We start from the raw sequence: 18559 nt of genomic DNA, 5'->3' as shown, positions 1-18559 counted from the left end.
AAATAAATGCATGAATAGATAAATAAAAATAGAATAAGATAATAGTTACAATTGCTAAAATAATAAAGCAGCATTTAAATCAATATTACAGTAAAGGGTAAGTAATACAATTGTTAACCCTACATAAAAGCCAGACTGAATAAATATATTTTTAATTTATGTTTAAAAGTCTCAATATCTGTCAGCTCCATGTGTCTCGTGTTTTTCTTTATTTTTCTTTATTTATGTTTGTCCACTGTTTCAATTTTTGTAATTGTTATTTTTTTGTCATTCAACGTTTTATTGCATTTTTTCAGTATTTCTTTGTTCACCTCAGGTTAACAAATGATATATAAGTTATACAAAACAAACAAAGAGAAAAATACAAAAAAATACATTAAAAAATAAAGAAATAATAATAAAAATCTGTACAAACAAAAAGGAAGATAAACAGAAGAAAACAAGGTAAATAAACAAATAAACAGGAAAAAAGAGCATTCCCATTCCTATTCTGACATATTTTAATGTGCTTTTTTGATGCCTTCCTCTTTGTTGATGCTGTCTATTGTCATGGTTTTGTTCAATGGTGGGGTGCTGGGTGGGTCCAGGAGGAGTAAGGGTGAGGGAGAGCTGTCTGTGTATTGTGTTTGTTGTGATTTACTGTTTTGTGTGTATTAATTTGCTTTGTGTTTTTGTTGGGACCCCCTTGAAAACGAGATGCTGCATCTCAAGGGACTATCCTATAATAAAGAAATTACAAATTACAAATTCTATGTCCACTGTTTTGATGCTTTTTATTCTTTTTTCTTTTTCTTTTACTGTTGTTCTTTTATGAGTCTTTTGCATCTCAATTTCGTTGTACAATGACAACAAAGATAAATTCTATTCTTTTCTATTTCTGTTCATTGGACATAGCCTGGTAAAATGTTGACGTCAAGATCAAAATAAAAGCTTTAATGTATAAACTACCACGAAAAAAAGGGTTCACGTAAACTCACATTTGTTGCTCAAAAAATCATGATCACAATTCGTCTTGTTTGATCCGTCCTTCTTGCCGTAGACAGAGCCAAGCGCATGCGCATTTCTGTTTCTTTCGGAGCAGCAATGGCGTCCTCCATCGCAGTGTGCAGGTTACATATGACAGGCAGGGGAAACCTTATAAAATATCTGAAGCAGGTCAATACACTCGTTAAAAGAAATGTCGGAACGAATGCTGTAGCCACGATATCTGAGACACCTCGGAAAGAAGAAACTGGTACGTATATGAAGCTGTCAAACCGAGACAGTTATCACTCCTGCTAGCTCTGCCTGAAGATTGACCTGAGCTCCGAACTTCATTCGGAAATAGTTATAGTTTCGGTAGCTTCAGTTTTGGTCAAGCTCTTTAACTTATTAAATAGAAAATTTGTATTGAGGTAACTTCAGAAACTGTTCGGCAAAATTCGTCATTTTTTCCACAAACTAGCAGCAGGTTAGTAAATATAGGTGAGTCAGGAATGTCATCAAAACATGTTCTCTTCGTAGACCTTAATGTGTTAAAAAGGTGTTGCAGACTGTAACACTTTTTAAGGAATTCTTCAGAAGAGAGAAGATATTACTTTATTGATAAATTCAGTTGTTGCAGCAACCCAGACATAAGTACAATCAAGAAAAAGTTCTAATTAGTAAAATAAAATAAGTAAAAATAAAAATAGATAGAATACATTTTAGATATATACGGTGTTACAAATGGAATTTAGATAAATACAAATGTTACAAATGGATTAAATAGCAGTAATCACAGGCAGTATTAAACACGTTTCAGTAGTGACAGGTTGACATGGTGTGATTATGGTTGGTAATGACAGATCAAGCAATATAATAAATAAATATGGGTTTATAAATATGACTGTAAGTTGTAGTAAACAATAATAATGTAATATAACATAATATAATATAGTAAGATAATTATATAATATGATTCAATATGCATTATAATGTCATCAGCAGTCATTTCCATGTATTCTTTTCTCTTTATTCCTGGTACAATTTTTCATACTGTGTTGTGTGTAAAGTGGAGTGTTGTATGGAGGCGTTTTGCATTTACGAAAGTAAAATAATATAAATGAACAACAATTTAATCAGAATTACTAGGAAAAAAAGAATAAACTGGTCTGTTTTTCAGAATCAACAAGATACCTGTTCCTCATTATACCCCAACAGAAGCTCTTTTATTTATATGCCTAAGGTTAGAAAGCAAGTCTGAATGCGGCTCAGATGCACTATTTTATATATATATATATTTTTATTTAACCTTTATTTTACCAGGAATAGTCCCATTGAGATGCAAAGTCTATTTTACAAGGGAGTCCTGGCCAAGACAGCAGCATAAAAAGTTTCACAAAGAGAACAAGACAAAACATATAGTGACAAGTAACTATTACATCTATTTATAAATTAGCAGTGTTAAGCTCTAAAAACATGTGCACAAGCTGATCAGATCATCCTTTATCCTAGTTTTAAAATCCTCAAACCAAATGAAAGAATCCAGTTTCAGGTGACCCTGAAGCTCAAATCAAGATGAGGGAGCAAAGACATTAAAAGCACTTTTACCAAAGACAGAGCGAGTCCAAGGAATGACAAAAAGAATGTGTCCATTGGACCGAAGATGACAGCCACTGACAACCTGAGAAGTCAATAAGGAGCATAAATTAGACGGCAGCTCCTGGAGTACGTGTCTGTCATAAAAAGGCATATAAAGAAAGACATACCAATGATCCATTCTTCTGTTGTGTAAGGAAGACAAGCCTACCTTTTCATTCAAGATACAGTGATGTGTGCGGAAACCTGAACCAGAAACAAACCGCAATGCAGCATGGTACACTGAGTCCAACATTTTCAGAGAGGCTGAGGAAGCATGCATATAAAGAGCATCCCCATAGTCAATTACAGAAATAAAGGTTTCTAGAATGAGCTTTTTACGAGCAGCAAAAGAAAAACAGCGTCTGTTTCTATAAAAGAAACTCAACTTCACCCTCAGTTTTTTGGTTAAACTCTCAATATGACAATTAAAAGAAAGAGAAAACCCAAGTATTTAAATTTTGGGACATATTCGATTTCCTCATTTGGGGAAGTGAAAATCTGAGAGTCATCTTTCACTGTCCCCTTGGACTTTGATATGAAGCATAAACATGCCATATGAGCTCTTCTGATCCTGAAGAAACACTACAATGATAAGTAGTTCAGAATACGGTGTGTGTTTTAATAACTGCACAGTCCTAACATGTCTGCGCAAAGTCAACAAACAAATGTCAATATCATCTTTGTTACTTATAGACACGAGTATCTTCTCATGTAGTAAACCTAGACCAAAATAATACTGGATTAAACTTGAAAGTTAAGGCATGTTTGCTTGTTTGTAAGTGGCCTAAATGAGAGCTCCTGTTTGGATTTTGAAGCAATGGTACCTTGTAACTTCAGAAAAACAAAGCAGATCTTTTCATATAAATCAGAATCAGCTTTATTGGCCAGGTATGCTAACACAAGGAATCTGTCTTGGTAAACTGTGCTCTCTTTGTACAAGGCACAAGAATAAGGCATACAAATAAAAATATAAATATAATAATAATAAAAACAACATCAGCTATAAATACAAAAGTACAACAAATAGGAATGACTAATATGCACAGGCTAAACATAATATGATAATAGTGCAGTAGTGAGTAGTGCATATAAACTCTCATCTAAAATCTGAGTTGGTTTTCTTGAAGATTAAGAAAAATCAAAGCATTCATTTTCATTCAAACTTCTAATAATCCTGAGTTTATTTTCTGTTTGATTCAAAAAAAGTAAAGCAGGTAATTCTTTTTTCACAAGGGAATGCTATATACTTCCAAAGTTTGGGCTCCACTACAACACCACAAATTGTTCTTGGGTCTTTAACACCTCATACTTAGCAGCATTGTTCTAATTAAACAGGGCAAAACTATTAAAAAATAATAATGTGTTCTCCATAAAATATGTGCTTTTTTTTGTCAGATGAAAAGGATGGACCTCAATCTTTGAATTCTCTCCTGGCGAAGAGACAAGAACAGGCAGAGAGATCTGTTCTTGTTAGCTGCCTCTCCAAAACCAATGAGAAAAAGTTTACCAAGTATTTATCGAAACATGGAGATATCAACACATGCTTCTTTTATGAAAGCTATGTAAGTGAAACACCATAGAGCATTAACATGTCTGTCATAAAAAGATTCATGTGGATGATTAAACAGTGTTTTGATATTATTACAGGGTGTGTATGCTGTTGTGGAATATGCCAACAGAGAAAGTGTTGCCTCATTAATGGAAAATGCAGCCTTCCCCAGTGTCAGTCATGAGTCCGTGGTGCCTTTTAAATCGAGACTGCTGTCGCTGAGGAATATCAGCACATCTGACCCACCAGACAAGGGGCAGCTGTGCCAACCACAGACCACTATTCCCATCAACGAGCTCATCCAGAGACTGTCCAGAGAGGAAAGTGTAAGTGGCTTTCTGCCAGGTTTATAGTGAAGATTCGGTGACTTGATATCTGATGTCCTTATGCCTCAATGATTGTGTTAACCTGTCCCCTCATTTCCCCTCAGATAGACCAGCAGGTAGCCTCCCTGACCAAAGCTTATCAGCTAACAGAGGAGAACATCAGACTTCGTTTCCTTGTCTGCTCTCTGCTCAAGGACATTGCTGCTGCCTATTTCCCAGAATGCTCCATCAAGCCTTTTGGCTCATCAGTGAATGGCTTTGGAAAGCTGGGCTGTGACCTCGATATGTTTCTGGACCTTGATAGCATCAGTGGGATAGAAGCAAGAATGGTAATAATGAGAGATTGGGATGGTTCTTACCAGGTGTCTGTATTATTTTATTAACAAAACTACCAGCTACAAAATATTTTATTTATGTTACCAGACAAAACATTGTTAGTTTACATTTTTTAACCTATTTAAATGTTAATTGTAAAAATATGTCACAAAAGAACTGCAAATCTGCAATAAATATTTTTGCACTTGCTAATGCTGATAGTGATTCAGACAAAATAAAACACCTCTTTCTAGTTATAACAGAACAGCACTAAAAAGTGAAACAGATACCAGCTGCTGTGGTCACTGGCTACCAGTTGGGTTCAGTGAGACTCCCGCTCTGCAAAATGAAACTGAAGACATTTCTCTGCAGAAAAGATCTGAAGAGGTTTTTACTACGGATATATTTGATGCTTAGCATTAAAGGTATTTCCCCAATTTCTTAGGAACTTGAAGTTTTTTAGATTCTCAAAAATGTTTTCTGTAAAGTTGTGTTAAGCGTGTTACTGTTTTCCTGGTATCACTTTATCATTATCATATGATGTGAAATGACAAACAGTGTAAGTGTGGAATATATACATTTCTTAAACCTTTGCTCAAAAGGAAAAAATGCAATGGTGGTGACACTTTACTTTATGCACAGTTGTGCTCATAACTTTACATACCCTGGCAGCATTTATGGTTTCTTGGGTAGTTTCTATTATCTTTATGATATAAAAAGAGTAAACACAGCTGTTTGAAAAAAACTTTAAACCTCTAACCACAAGTGAAAAAAAAGTTTTTCTCTTATCATTCATATTCTCTGAAAAATGGCCAAAAAAAATCCCAAATTCTGCCACGGTAACTTATGACCACAACTGTATGTGTAATCACACTAAACCTTTTCTTTCACTCTTTGATGAAGTTGAAGCAGGTTTAAGAGTTTAATAATGTATTTCTTGACTATAGTGTCAGTAGATCAATAAAGTGTGAAGTAGAAGTCACAGCTGTGCTTGTGTTTATAAGATCCGACAAACATGAAGCAGTTTATGCAGGTTTAAATACCAGCTGATATGAGTACAAACGACACTGAAGTCCTGACAAGTGACGTTGGTGCAGTCTGTTTCTATAGTTTAAAATGTATAAGTCATTTTTGTTCAGAAAGTGAATGTTTGGATCACAACACAGTGCAAAAATAGAGGATTTAGAATTGGAAACCAAACAATAATGGTGTGAGTTACCAGTTAAATAATGCATTTTGTTTCAAAGACTGATTTAGGAACAACAAGTTCCTCTAAACTTTTTGTGTTTCAGCCTAAAACAGGTCTGTATGTGGAGTACCAGATGAAGGGGGCACACTCAGAGCGTGCAGTCACCCAGAGCATCCTGTCTGTCATTGGGGAGTGTGTGGACCAGTTTGGACCTGGGTGCGTGGGGATGCAGAAGATTCTGAATGCAAGATGTCCCCTGGTCCGATTTGCCCATCAGCCCTCTGGTTTTCAGTGTGACCTCACAGCCAACAACAGGTATTTACCTCATGAACAAACAGCAATACAGTCACAGAATGGGAATTGAAATGTCATTTTGAGTTGGTCATGGACCTCTTCACAGAAACTGAGTTTTCTGTTGTCCTGGATATTATTTTCACCACAGTGGCGTTGCAAAAGCCCAAAACAGAAACCTGACATTGGCAGGAAGTGCTCTGATGGTTAAGTTATGTGCCACAGTGAAACTCAACAGTAGGGCTAAAAAGAGGGTGATTCACGTCTCACTTCTTCCTTTTCAACCTTAAAGATAGCGTGGCCTCTGCTATCATTATAACTTCAACACGCACACACCTGCTAATGTACAAAAAAACCACACAGCAGTTTCGAAGGAAATGGAGTTGTACCGCCCAGCGTGGGTGTATGTGATCTGCAGATCTTTGAAGCGCAGCACTTTTCCCCTCTTCTGGGTGAGTGTCAAAGAAACAGAAAACTAACAGCACCTCACTGTGGCAGGCCGAAGGCTGCTCTCTAGTGGTATCACTGTGTTGAGTTTCACTGACCTTTTGAAACCAGCACACAGCATTTTATTTTCTGCACTCAGGACGTTGTGAAAAATGACATAGATGTTCAAAATTTACCTATCTTGGAATTTTCATTTTTTTATTGACAATTTTTTCTTCTAGTTTTGAAGGCATAATTTTTCATGAACATTTGAACATATTAGGTAATCAGATTTATTTTTAAGTTCAGCCTGGCACATTTTCACCATGAAAGACCTTTTTCTCACTTCAGTCTGCAGAGGCATCCATGCACTCACTGAGATTTTCACACATAACATATCTTTTTAAAACCTGTTTACATAAAACATCAAGCATGTACAAAAAAATAACATTAAGCCTCTCTTCAGACAACATTTTGAACAGGAAACCTTTACATTTCCATTATAATAAATATTTATTTAACCTTTATTTAACCATGTGAGTTAATTGAGAACCAATTCTCATTTGCAATAACGACCTGGGCGAAAAGGCAACACAGGTGGGATGACAATAAATAAAAACAAAACAAAAAACAGAGAGGACATACAGAGAGACCGAGAGACAGAACAATACAATACAAAAATATGACAGCAGTGACCAACTTAAAAGCAACTGAAAAGCAAGTGCAGTGATGTTAAGTTATGGGGTGTATCAAGTTTTTGAAAGTGGCGATTGGAATGAGAGAGGTCAGCTTTAGGGATTGTTGCAGGTGATTCCAGTCATTTGCAGCGGAAAACTTGAAGGAGGTGAGTCCAAAGAAAGTCCGGACTTTGGGTTTGATGAGTTTGATAAGGCTACTTGAGCGCAGGCTACGGTTTGTGCTGTGAATATCATAAGAAAATATAATATTTGTCAGTTTCCAAACTTTTGCTGATAATTGTCTTGTTGATACAATTTTTGGCAGCCTTGTCTCCACCAAGTGATGCAATTATCCAGAAAAAATACAATAATACAATATATTTTAGAGAATGAACAAGGGGAATCTGTAAAATACCTACCTGTCAATCTAAAATGAATCAAAAGGCGTTGTCTGTTAGAGGCATATATTCCTGCAACAAATCACCTGCACATATCAAGAGTCTGTGACAACTACTCAACATTAAAACAAACCAGTCATGAGGTTAAGCATAGTATCTGGTTCCTCCTTTGATGCTCCACCCAAGGGCTTTAGTTTTATCCTGCACTTCAACCAGCGTACTCTATGTGAATCTGTTATTAGTATGTAACAAGCATGTCCCTGTGTACGTGAAACTGTTTGTGTGTTTTTCTGTTCGTTGTCATGTGTGAGCTGTCTCATGAGGTGTGCTAGACCTGTCAAAAAAATCCATTGTCTGTAGGTACCTTCCTTTGGCCTACAGATGGAATTTAGTAATAATGCCAATCCCAGCGTATTTGCATTGATGCATACTGGTGAAATGATTCATATGCATCATTCTGATTAACTCAAACACAAAAAATACAGGTATACAACAGCTAAGAATAAAAGACTTAGTACACATTATTCATAGGTTAGTTGTTACCTTTATGACGTCAGGAATCTCTTCTCTCTGAGATTCTTTGAAATAGAAACTCTTCTCTGTAAAACTCTTGGCAAAGACAGTTCACCTGTGAGAGGTGAAATGAAACAAACCGCAACACAAAGATACTTCATAAACAACAGGAAGAAAAGACTACATCCAGTTCAAATAAGGCAATGTCATGTCTCTGCCACATGAGCTTATAACAGGACTTTGGATTTTTCCATGGGGACCAAATAATTTAAATGTAAAATTCTCCACACATTATTTCAAGTCCAAGGGGCAGTGTTTGAGAAGTATTATTTTTGAGCTGCATGCAAACCCTTTGAACCTTGTGAGGAATCCACTTAGTGGATTGTGGCTAAAAAACTGAAGAAAGAGATTATATCTATTAGATAAATTATAATCTCAGAAGATAGCACATAGGCCTGGCAAGGCATTTTCATTCTACAAAAGATGTAGAAATGAAGTAATCAGTATAGATTCAGTGACGGCCAGGCCATTTGCTTACAATTTGAAGTCCCTAAGACAGATTTATAAATAGATATAATTGCGTTATGGTACAAAGAAATCTAGAAGACGGATTGAGGGAATATAGGCAGCATGAATGTGCACATTACCACCATAGTCAAAAAACATTTAAAAGATAGTTGTTTCTCATGTAGCCTTTATTTTTACTTTCTTCAACACATGCCATTAAACTTAATGCAGGAATAATACAATGCTTAGACTTTTTTAATAATTCCAATTTCAATCAATCAATTAAGCTTTATTTTTATAGCACCTTTCATACAAATCAAATGCAACCCAAAGTGATATACAGCGATTGAAAAACAAGAAAGAAGCAGAAATGAAACAATGGGAAGACATATGAGGGGAAGATAATAATAATAACAAAAATCAAAAATAAGAACAACATTTAAAAAGGTTAGGGATAAGAGTTGAAAAATAAAACTAAGGCTCAAAATATCAATAATACTGAGTAGATTAATAAAATAAATAAATGAATGAATAAATACATGCAAATAGAATAAGATAACAGTTAAAATGACTAAAATAATAAAGCAGCATTTAAATCAATATTATAGTAAAAGGTAGGTAATAAAATTGTTAAACCCTACATAAAAGCCAGACTGAATAAATATGATTTTAGTTTACTTTTAAAAGTCTCAATATCTCTATCAGCGCCAATTTAAAGTGTAAATATTTGTTTGACCTTTGTATGAGCCCCTAAATAGGTTCTCCCTTTGTAAAGACTTATCTAGAGCCCATGCAAGGAGATTTCACAGAATACATGACTCACAAAATCCATGGAAGGGATTCTCAATGGTTTAGTCACAATGCTAAATAATGCACAAGTACAGTTACTTCAGGGCAGGGACTGCCCAACAGTTCCAGGATTGGTATCCAGAGGTTAATACTGATGTTTGTTAGTATATTATTTTATATTTTTTGAGCAGAACAATAGTGGGATGTGTACAGAAGTTGAGAGCATATCAAGAGCAGATATAAAGTAATACTCTTACGTGTTTACATATTTAACACAGTATATATCAGTGTATACAAATATGTCATAAGTAGGTCATGTGCATTTGAAATAAAACAGGATGCATTTCACTTCTATTTTAGCTCATGTGGGGACACTGTGACATGACAACATTTCCCAGAGACTGTTGCAGGCTGTGCAAGTGTGTTTTTCATTTTGGGTGGTGTGTTTTTCTTTTTAGCTGATCAGAGCAGAAAGCTAAATTTTTTTTTAACCAGTTATTCCAGACAGATGATCAAGCTAAGAAACAGAAAACATATTTCTGCCTGCACTTGTCAGAATCCTCCTCTAGACAAAGCTTGAATAAATAGCCTCAACAAAGTCCCATCAGAACATGCAGCAGTAGAGGAGTAGAAGTAATGCTGTGTGTTCTCCACAGGGTGGCGATGAAGAGCACAGAGCTGCTCTATCTGTACGGAGAGCTGGACCCACGGGTTCGCTGCCTGGTGTTCACCGTGCGCTGTTGGGCCCGAGCACACGGCATCACGAGCAGCATCCCCGGAGCCTGGATCACCAACTTCTCCCTCACTGTCATGGTGCTGTTCTTTCTGCAGAAGAGGACCCCCCCCATTATCCCCACTCTGGACCACCTCAGGGATCTTGCAGGTACCACCAGCCCAACCTTTCACTCCCCTTTTAACATTATATTGTCTCTGATCAAGCTGTTTTGTGAATTGTGTGCAACCTTTAAAGACAAACTGTAGAGCCATAGACAAGTGTTGCATAGCAACTCATGCATTACATCTTTCCCCACCACACAGCATGGCCCCATTCTTTAACTGAGGTGCAAATTAGTAAACCCAGTTTTGAACAACAGCTTAGTTAATATCACTGGATATTTCAGCAGCAAATCAGCTGCCTGCAGTACACAATGAATTGGGCACATTTTTTAACCCTACTCTTATGTTGCGGGTCAAATTTACCCTTTTAAAAGTCTGTTTAAGGTAATATCTGCCTTCCAAACCAGCTAAATGCAGCATACAAGTCTGGGCAGCATGTGACAGAAGCGGAGTCGTGTTAATTTATCACCATCACTTCATAAAAAAAGAAATTCAAAATGTAAAATAAAATAGACAAAAATCTATGTCATGTTAAACTATTGTATTTATATTTAGGGCTTTCCAATGTACATTAAAAAAAGTATTAACATTAATTTTAATGAAAAATGAGTGAGTCATCCTCATTGAACCATGATCTGTGAGGATTAAAGAACACCAATGGACTAAATATTGATTTAAATGGTTAGTAATGGAGTTAAAAATTAGATTAAAAAAATCTGATTGGGATTTTTTGGGGTTCTGACACTTTTCGATAATTGAATATGCAACGGGTCAAATTGACCCAGGAACATTACTGCTGTTCCAGAGAAACGAACATAACAGGAGGGCTAAGGCATAAGTTTGATTATAGTAGCCCCTTGTTATGCTGCAAGTTAGCAGCAGCACTGTAGTGCAGCGCTGTTGTCATCTTGCCTTTGTACTTTGGTATTGATCCTTTCACACTGTATTACAGTGTCTAGACAGTGTCACACTTTCAGATTCACACACACACACACACACACACACACACACACACACACACACACACACACACACACACACACACACACACACACATTTACAAACAGTGTACACACACATTTACAAACAGTGTACAAACCTGCAGATATTTAAGGCGAGAAGTTACAGGAGCCTTGATACCATGACTTAAATTGGCAATATGAAAAGGGCCAGTGGGTCCATGCTCTTACACTCTCTACATGTTTCTGTAACTTGTCCTTGATATTAGAAAGCTACGTTTTGCCAACAGGTGCTTTTCAACCAACCTCGCATGATGAACATCTTCAAAGTGTCTGCAGTTGTAATGTTTGAACTTTCTCCCTAGTTTCCGTTTTAGCTCTGTAGAGAAGTTCAGAGAGTGTCTTATCTTAGTGTGTCTTCTTATTACCAAGTATAGATCTGTCCTAAATGTGAACCACCAGTCTGCCTGCGAGTCCACTGCAGCTCCACAGTCTCTGTCTCCTCCCTCTCTCTGTCACCTTGGCTGTCTGATAATTGCCTTCCAAAAGCAATCTACCCCCCCACCCAGCCCCCACCCGCCCCCACCCGTCTCAGCCGGAGTTTAGCGCAGACTCTATCACACAGAGTGCTTACAGGACAATAAAAGGCCCATCACTCTGGGAAAGTCGATGACCCCGCCTCCTTTGGATACATGAGCTAACGCGCAGGCAGCTATTTAAACAGGGGGAGTAAAACACACAGACACACACCAGTGTCATTGTAGTGAAGGAGACTGGTAACAAGGGCAATTCTGGAGAAGAAAACCAGCTAAACAAGGACATGATTCACCACCTGCACACACACATGTACATGCACCTGCTCTATCTCATGCCACTTGTGTCTGTCTGTTTCCTCTCCATGAAAGCATCGTCACCATCCATCTGTGTCTTGTATATGGCCATCATAGACCTGTTAAGTCAGTCATTTACCTTGTATCCTCGCTTTCTTCCCACAAGGTCCCGCGGACAAGAGTGTGATTGAGGGGAACGATTGCACGTTTGTCAGCGACTTCAGCATGATCCAGCTCCAGAGCAACACAGAAACACTGGGTGAGCATGACAGCGTGGAATCAGGGCTGCAGGGCTACAATTCAGGTTGATTGATACCGATGTTTCTGTCTAACCTGACTTCTAACTTGCCTTTTCTCAGAGAAACTGCTGAGTGAGTTCTTTGAGTTCTACGCCACATTCGCCTTCAGCAGGATGTCAATAAATATCAGAAAGGTATGTGGAATTAATAACATTCAAGGAAATAGCCAAATTATGATAATGTACACATCCTTTTTCATAATTTAGGCACATTTTATGGCCTTTCAAAAAAACATAAATAAACAGTGCCTCAGATGGGGTTGTCAATAAGGGGAAGAAGAAAGTGGCAATATGTGGCATCCAAGCTGGCAGGACAGATCAGTGCAGTGTGTTTGTGCATTTCTGAGTACTTGTCTGTACGCAGCGCTTGTGCTGTGTGTTCACAAGTCATGCCTCTTGCACTTCCGCAACTCTGCAATGTGATGTGAAATCACACACATTTTTGGGCCCAATGTGTAAAGGTGTTGTGATGGCAGAACGTCGTTCTGGTGCTGTTGCAGAGTTGCAATTTGTAAGAGACTTGAGACTTGTCAACTGTAAGTTGAAAATTCAAGTGTAAAACTGATATTTTTCCATAAACTTTGATACTAAATGATACTAGAAAATGTAAAAAAAAAAAAAAAAAAAAAAAAGGATATTGAGTTGCTTTAAAGCACATTTAACTAAATATTAGTATCATTTGCAGACTTAGCATCAAATAATGATGAAAAATTATCTCTGTTTTTTTCAAAACTTTTTTTTATTGAGTTTTGAAACATACAAATATGTGTTCGATGGGTTCTTCAGTAAAATAAGAGTAGTTTTAAGTAAAAGAAACAAAACAAAACAACATAGGAGACAACTAGAACACAACACAAACTAAGCATGGCCGTTCAACGAGATACATGAAGGAACACAGTACGTATTTGAGGTAATCATAGCATTATGCAGAAGGGCTCTAGAAACAAATAAAAAAAGGAAAACCGGTTAAATATGCACACGTGTAATCTGCACACAAATACAAGAATATGTAGAGACATACACATAGAAGGGATGTACACATACCACTTCCACAGCATTCAGCAAGAGAAGAAATAATGAAATATAACAGATCAAATTTAAAAAAGTACAAAAACCCTGGTGTAATCACACACATTATGAATCAACCAGTAAATGCAGACCCTTAACATAGTTGAAGAAAGTGTGAAAGATGATCCTCAAAGGGATAAACAAAGTATCAACTGAATCCACAACACCTCCTTTTATTTACAAGTCTTATGGGCTTGGTTGCTTTAATCAATCCTAAAAAGAATAACAGATGTCCACCTGTAGTTTGAACTTGTAGTTAAGCTGTCCAAAAGAACAGTTCTGGCAAAAACTTTTCAGCTTAGTGCATAATTTTTTTGTCCTGTGGATCATCAAACATTAACGTTAACACATAGCCACTACTCTAACAGATAGAAGAAGACAGTTATATTCCAAATCCTACAAAGACTTTATACTCTTTCTAAAGGATCTTGCAGCAGTTCACTGGCTGCTGCTGCTGCTGCTGTTTCTGAAACTGCAATAGTATGGTCACTGACAAGCTGGACCAATAAACGAGTCAGCTTGTTGCAGCTACATTATGACAGACAATCAATAAAACAAACAAAATTAATGAAACAATAATTTGTGATGGGAATTTTGAAACTTGACATTGTTAACCACAGTAGAAGCTTTGAAAATTCTGTACCAGTCAGGCTCTGCTCACAAAATAGTCTATCGTCCCTGAGGACATCACGCAGCTTGGATGGCTTCTAATCTGATTTGAAAATTAAACCGTTGCATCGCTGAGAAATTAGAACAAAAATAAAAATCTTCTTAGAAAGGAAACCCAGTTCAGCCTCCTTTCAAGTTTCCCTCCCAGCTTCAGAGCTGAGCTCCAGCAGAGAAGTCTGTTGGTAATAAAGGCAGAGTTTGGTGCACGACGTCTTCCCACACACACAGATGACAGCTGTCCTTGTCATGTGTGATTGATGTCGGCCCCACAGAGCCAGGCGCCCTTGAGCTGGGATCCCAATTAAGAGCTCCATCAGGCTTTGTGTGTAAACAAACACATATTTACTCTGTTTACAGACACTTTCTATGGAGTCATAGGCTCAAGAGAGTAAACGGAAATCTGTGAAAGAATGAGGAAAATAAAGAAATGTGAAATTTAATGAATAGTAGTATAAACAAAAAGATACAACACGTGGAGACTGAAAGACAACAAAAGCAGGAAACAGTGAATGAAATAAAAGATAGGTATTTGAAGAACAGTTAATTAAAAATGTGGAAACATAATACATTAGAAAATAAAAAAGAAATAAAAAATTGAATTAATGAATTTCAGCATTGTATTTATTTCTATTAAGCTGTTCATTCTTTTTAAATGTTTTAATTTATGCCTTTATTTTTTGCTTATTTTTTATTCATCCATTTAATTTATTTGTTAATATTTTATTTGTTCCTGGCTATCCTCTACAAGACTTTAACAGGCAATTGTTATACTTTTCGAGAACCTTCTTTTTTAGATCTCAGAGATTTTATGAATTAAATGCAGAAAAAAGATTGAGCTAAAAGAGCCGGAAATCTGTTTCAAAGTTATGCTGTGTCTAAAAGGTTTTATCACAGGGATAAACAGGGGCTAATTTGTCCTTTATATATATACAGGAAAGTTCATACAGCTACCTTTTTAAAATAAGCAACATTTAACAACATCCTATTCATCAGCCAATACTTTTGCCTGCAGAAATGTACTTGATGAATTAGGTGTTCATGCTCAGGTGGCACTTGCTGGTGCCTGGAGAATAATGAGTTGAAGCCTCTGGGAAAGAGGGACCCTGCAGCCTAATATATGAGACTAATATCAGGTTTGACACAGCGGAGGAAGCTTGCAGGTAGTCTGTGGCCGTGACCCATGCCTATAGGCTTTCACCAGAGGAGCAACAGCCATAAATCTGCTTTACTGTGCAACAATTCTCTGGTTCACTCCCCTCCTTTGACTGATGGCTTTATGTTGCCATCTTCTGTCCCCCATAGCCCCATCCCTTTATCACTCCTGCCCCTTTACTGTCAAGCTTTAAGCCGAATACGGCATGCAGAGTACCCTGGAAGGGTCTTGGCTTCTCTCTGACCTACACGGTAATGGTTCATTTGAAGGCCATGGCTGCTAAACAGAGGCACCCATCACATATGCTTCTGTTGATATGTTTGGCATGCATAACAGGTTTTAATATCACTCCTGAACATTCCTGTCATAGTTTTGTAGAACTTTATGAATTATTACTTTTTCAGCTCAAGTTGAAAAGAAGGTCTCTCCCGGAGTAATGTCCAAGCGAATCCTTCCCCCGTCTGCTAGCATGCAGAGGGGTTTCGGTCAGCTATAGGTGCCCCAAATACAGCTGCGAAGTGCTAAAACCATAACTAACAAGACAGATGGACCATGCAAAAGTGTACATACAGCCCTTATGGCTGCTGCTGCTGCTGCTGCTTGAGAATGTGTATTCATCTGCCAGCCTCCGTTTTCCTTCTCTACAGGGCAGAGAGCAGAAAAAGCCGGAGGTATCCCCACTGCACATCCAGAACCCATTTGAAAACTCTCTGAACGTCAGCAAGAACGTTAGTGCTGCACAGCTAGACCGCTTTGTGGCCATGTGTCAGGAGAGCTCCTGGCTCTTACAGCAGAGTGAAACCAAATCCCCAAGTGGTACTGCTGGCTCCAGCAAAGCCACACCTTGGGGACTCGCTACCCTCCTTTTGCCCTCCCAGGTTGCAGGGATTAAAAGTCGCAAGAAGAGGAGGCAGGAGCCGGCCAGCGAGAGGATAAAAAGCTTGCTGGAATCCTTGAAGACTAACAATAAGCAAAAGAAGAGCTAAGACTCAGTCCAATCCACTCTCTGCTTATTTATTTAATGCAATGGTGGACATCTGATTTTATGGCCTGATGAACAGAGGAGGTGAGGAGCATCTTCTAAAATGATCTGTAGTTCAAAACTTGGACACTGGAGGGTGCAACTGAGGCCTTTTTGTGCATATGTTTGGGACCTAAAAAAAGGGAGTGATTATTGTGCACTTCTCTGTGGACTCACTTACTCTGGTTTGTACTAAGAGAACTGTAAAGTCCTGCAAGATGCTCATGTTGCACCTGTAATGTAGATCTACAGGTACATTTGATTCAAAGTGTATTTCATAATTAACACAGATGAGCCACAACATCTGTTTACATCGTAAATAAAATCACACTGGGTATATTTTTCATGTAGGTGTTACAATAAAGATTAATAATCATGGCTTCAATGAAAACAATGTGTCGCCCCCACAGTGACCAAAAGCACTATAGGGATCAGATGCTTCAAAAACATCAACATTTTCTGTTAAATAGTCAAAGGGAGAGGCGAAAGAAATACTTTTCTTCCATGTTCCTTCATTTCATAAAATATATGGTTTTTTATATGTTTCTCCTTTTCTATTTCCAAGTACTACATAGAGTAAATTAAAGGTTTATAAATGAAATGTGTGTTTTGTCCCCAAGTTGTTTATTTTCTTTTAAACCACTGACCTAAAACAACACCATCTTTTCTATTTTCATCTGAAGACACTTAGATGAAAATAACTGTCAAATTAGGTCTGCACTAGAGAAAGTAAAGCTAATCATATCAACTTTATACATCTGCAATGTTCCCCTACAAACTTGTACCTGTGGCGATGTTTCATTCAAGCCAACAAGCCTCCTCCATGGACAAAAATGATGTGAGTATAAAGTGAAGCTGATTTATTTTTCCTTTAATTTGAATAACTCGACTTGAATAATTATATCAAAACATCAACATTTAATCTCATATCTTTAGCCTGTGTTATACTGGGAAAATAGTAGGGAAAAACTGAATCTGAAATACCTTAATTTTATGCTGTTTTTAATATGTTTAAACTATATCCAGTGTCTAACTTATCTTTCCCTGAAACTGCATTTCATCCTCACTGGAAAATTCAAATTCCACATTAAATTTTAACAAATTAATTTCAGTTTACTTCGACTAACTTATGGTTGATGAGGGAGAACGATCAACTGTTATCCACAGCACTCCACCGTCGCATGAATGCTGCTGTTGCATCACTGAAGTTATTAGTTAAACTGTAATATTAGGGTCTTATTGAGGTTTGCTCAGTAAGTTGATTATCCTACTTTGGTTGCACCAATGTTGATGTTACTGTTAATTTATTTTGCGTTAGCGTTCCAAAATTACAATGTTTACAGTATGGTAAATGGAGACCCCTCTGGTTTTATGTCTCACATTGTGAATATAATCCACACTTCAGTCGCTGTATAATTTTTAAAACCCATTTGGGGATCCTGGCAATTTATCAACCCATTTATCATTTAATTCAAATTTAAGAGCTGGTACACAAGACAGGCTTCCTGTTCATTTAGCCATTTATACTAAGACTTCACAAGATGCTGCTCAAACACTTATTGGCAAAAGGGAGTGCTGTGAATCAATCACATGGAGCCATTCAAATTCAATTCATATTCAGTTTACTGCTATATACTTCTATCCACACATACTCTACTGCCCCTAAATTGATTCATAATTAAAAAGAACACATGAAAATAATTATCCCCTCTGTTTAACAATATGAATTTTGAAATATTTAATGCTGGCTTATATTGCTTGCTAAAATGCTCTGGCCAATGTAACAGGGCTCAAACAGTAACAAAACAGGTGGTGTGCAATGTGTGTTTTGACATAACCTTGCTAACATGGTTTCATTACATTAGCTTGTTGAAATAAGGCGATTCCTGTGTGATGTTAGCTAACCGGTGCTTCGAACCTGACTAAATTAAGGCTGAACAATTTGTGCTGAATTATATAAAAACAAGTTTTTATGAAAAAGCTCATTATTATGAATCACCCTGCAAAATATCTGTCTAATTATGCTAATATGCTTTTTTAACAAAGCATGCATCCATATATTAAAGAAACATAAAATGTAAGTAGTAACAATAGAATAGGATGGACTGAGGATTCAAATATAAATACATTTTAATGTAGTATT

The 18559-nt window shown here is 37.1% G+C and overlaps 1 protein-coding gene across 1 annotated transcript; it reads left to right on the top strand.

Moving 5' to 3' along the window:
- The first annotated feature begins 1029 nt into the window (after positions 1 to 1029).
- Positions 1030 to 17021, top strand: mtpap (mitochondrial poly(A) polymerase). Its single transcript, XM_034706484.1, has 9 exons — positions 1030 to 1234; positions 3997 to 4163; positions 4249 to 4476; positions 4581 to 4805; positions 6084 to 6295; positions 10238 to 10464; positions 12374 to 12466; positions 12567 to 12640; positions 16043 to 17021. Exons 1-9 carry the CDS (start codon positions 1054 to 1056, stop codon positions 16379 to 16381), a joined length of 1746 nt encoding a protein of 581 aa, XP_034562375.1. The 5' UTR covers positions 1030 to 1053; the 3' UTR covers positions 16382 to 17021.
- The last annotated feature ends 1538 nt before the right edge of the window (positions 17022 to 18559 follow it).

This window comes from Notolabrus celidotus, chromosome 17 (genome assembly GCF_009762535.1).
Source record: "Notolabrus celidotus isolate fNotCel1 chromosome 17, fNotCel1.pri, whole genome shotgun sequence".
Taxonomy (NCBI): domain Eukaryota; kingdom Metazoa; phylum Chordata; class Actinopteri; order Labriformes; family Labridae; genus Notolabrus; species Notolabrus celidotus.
This window is presented reverse-complemented; position numbering and strand designations above follow the sequence as displayed.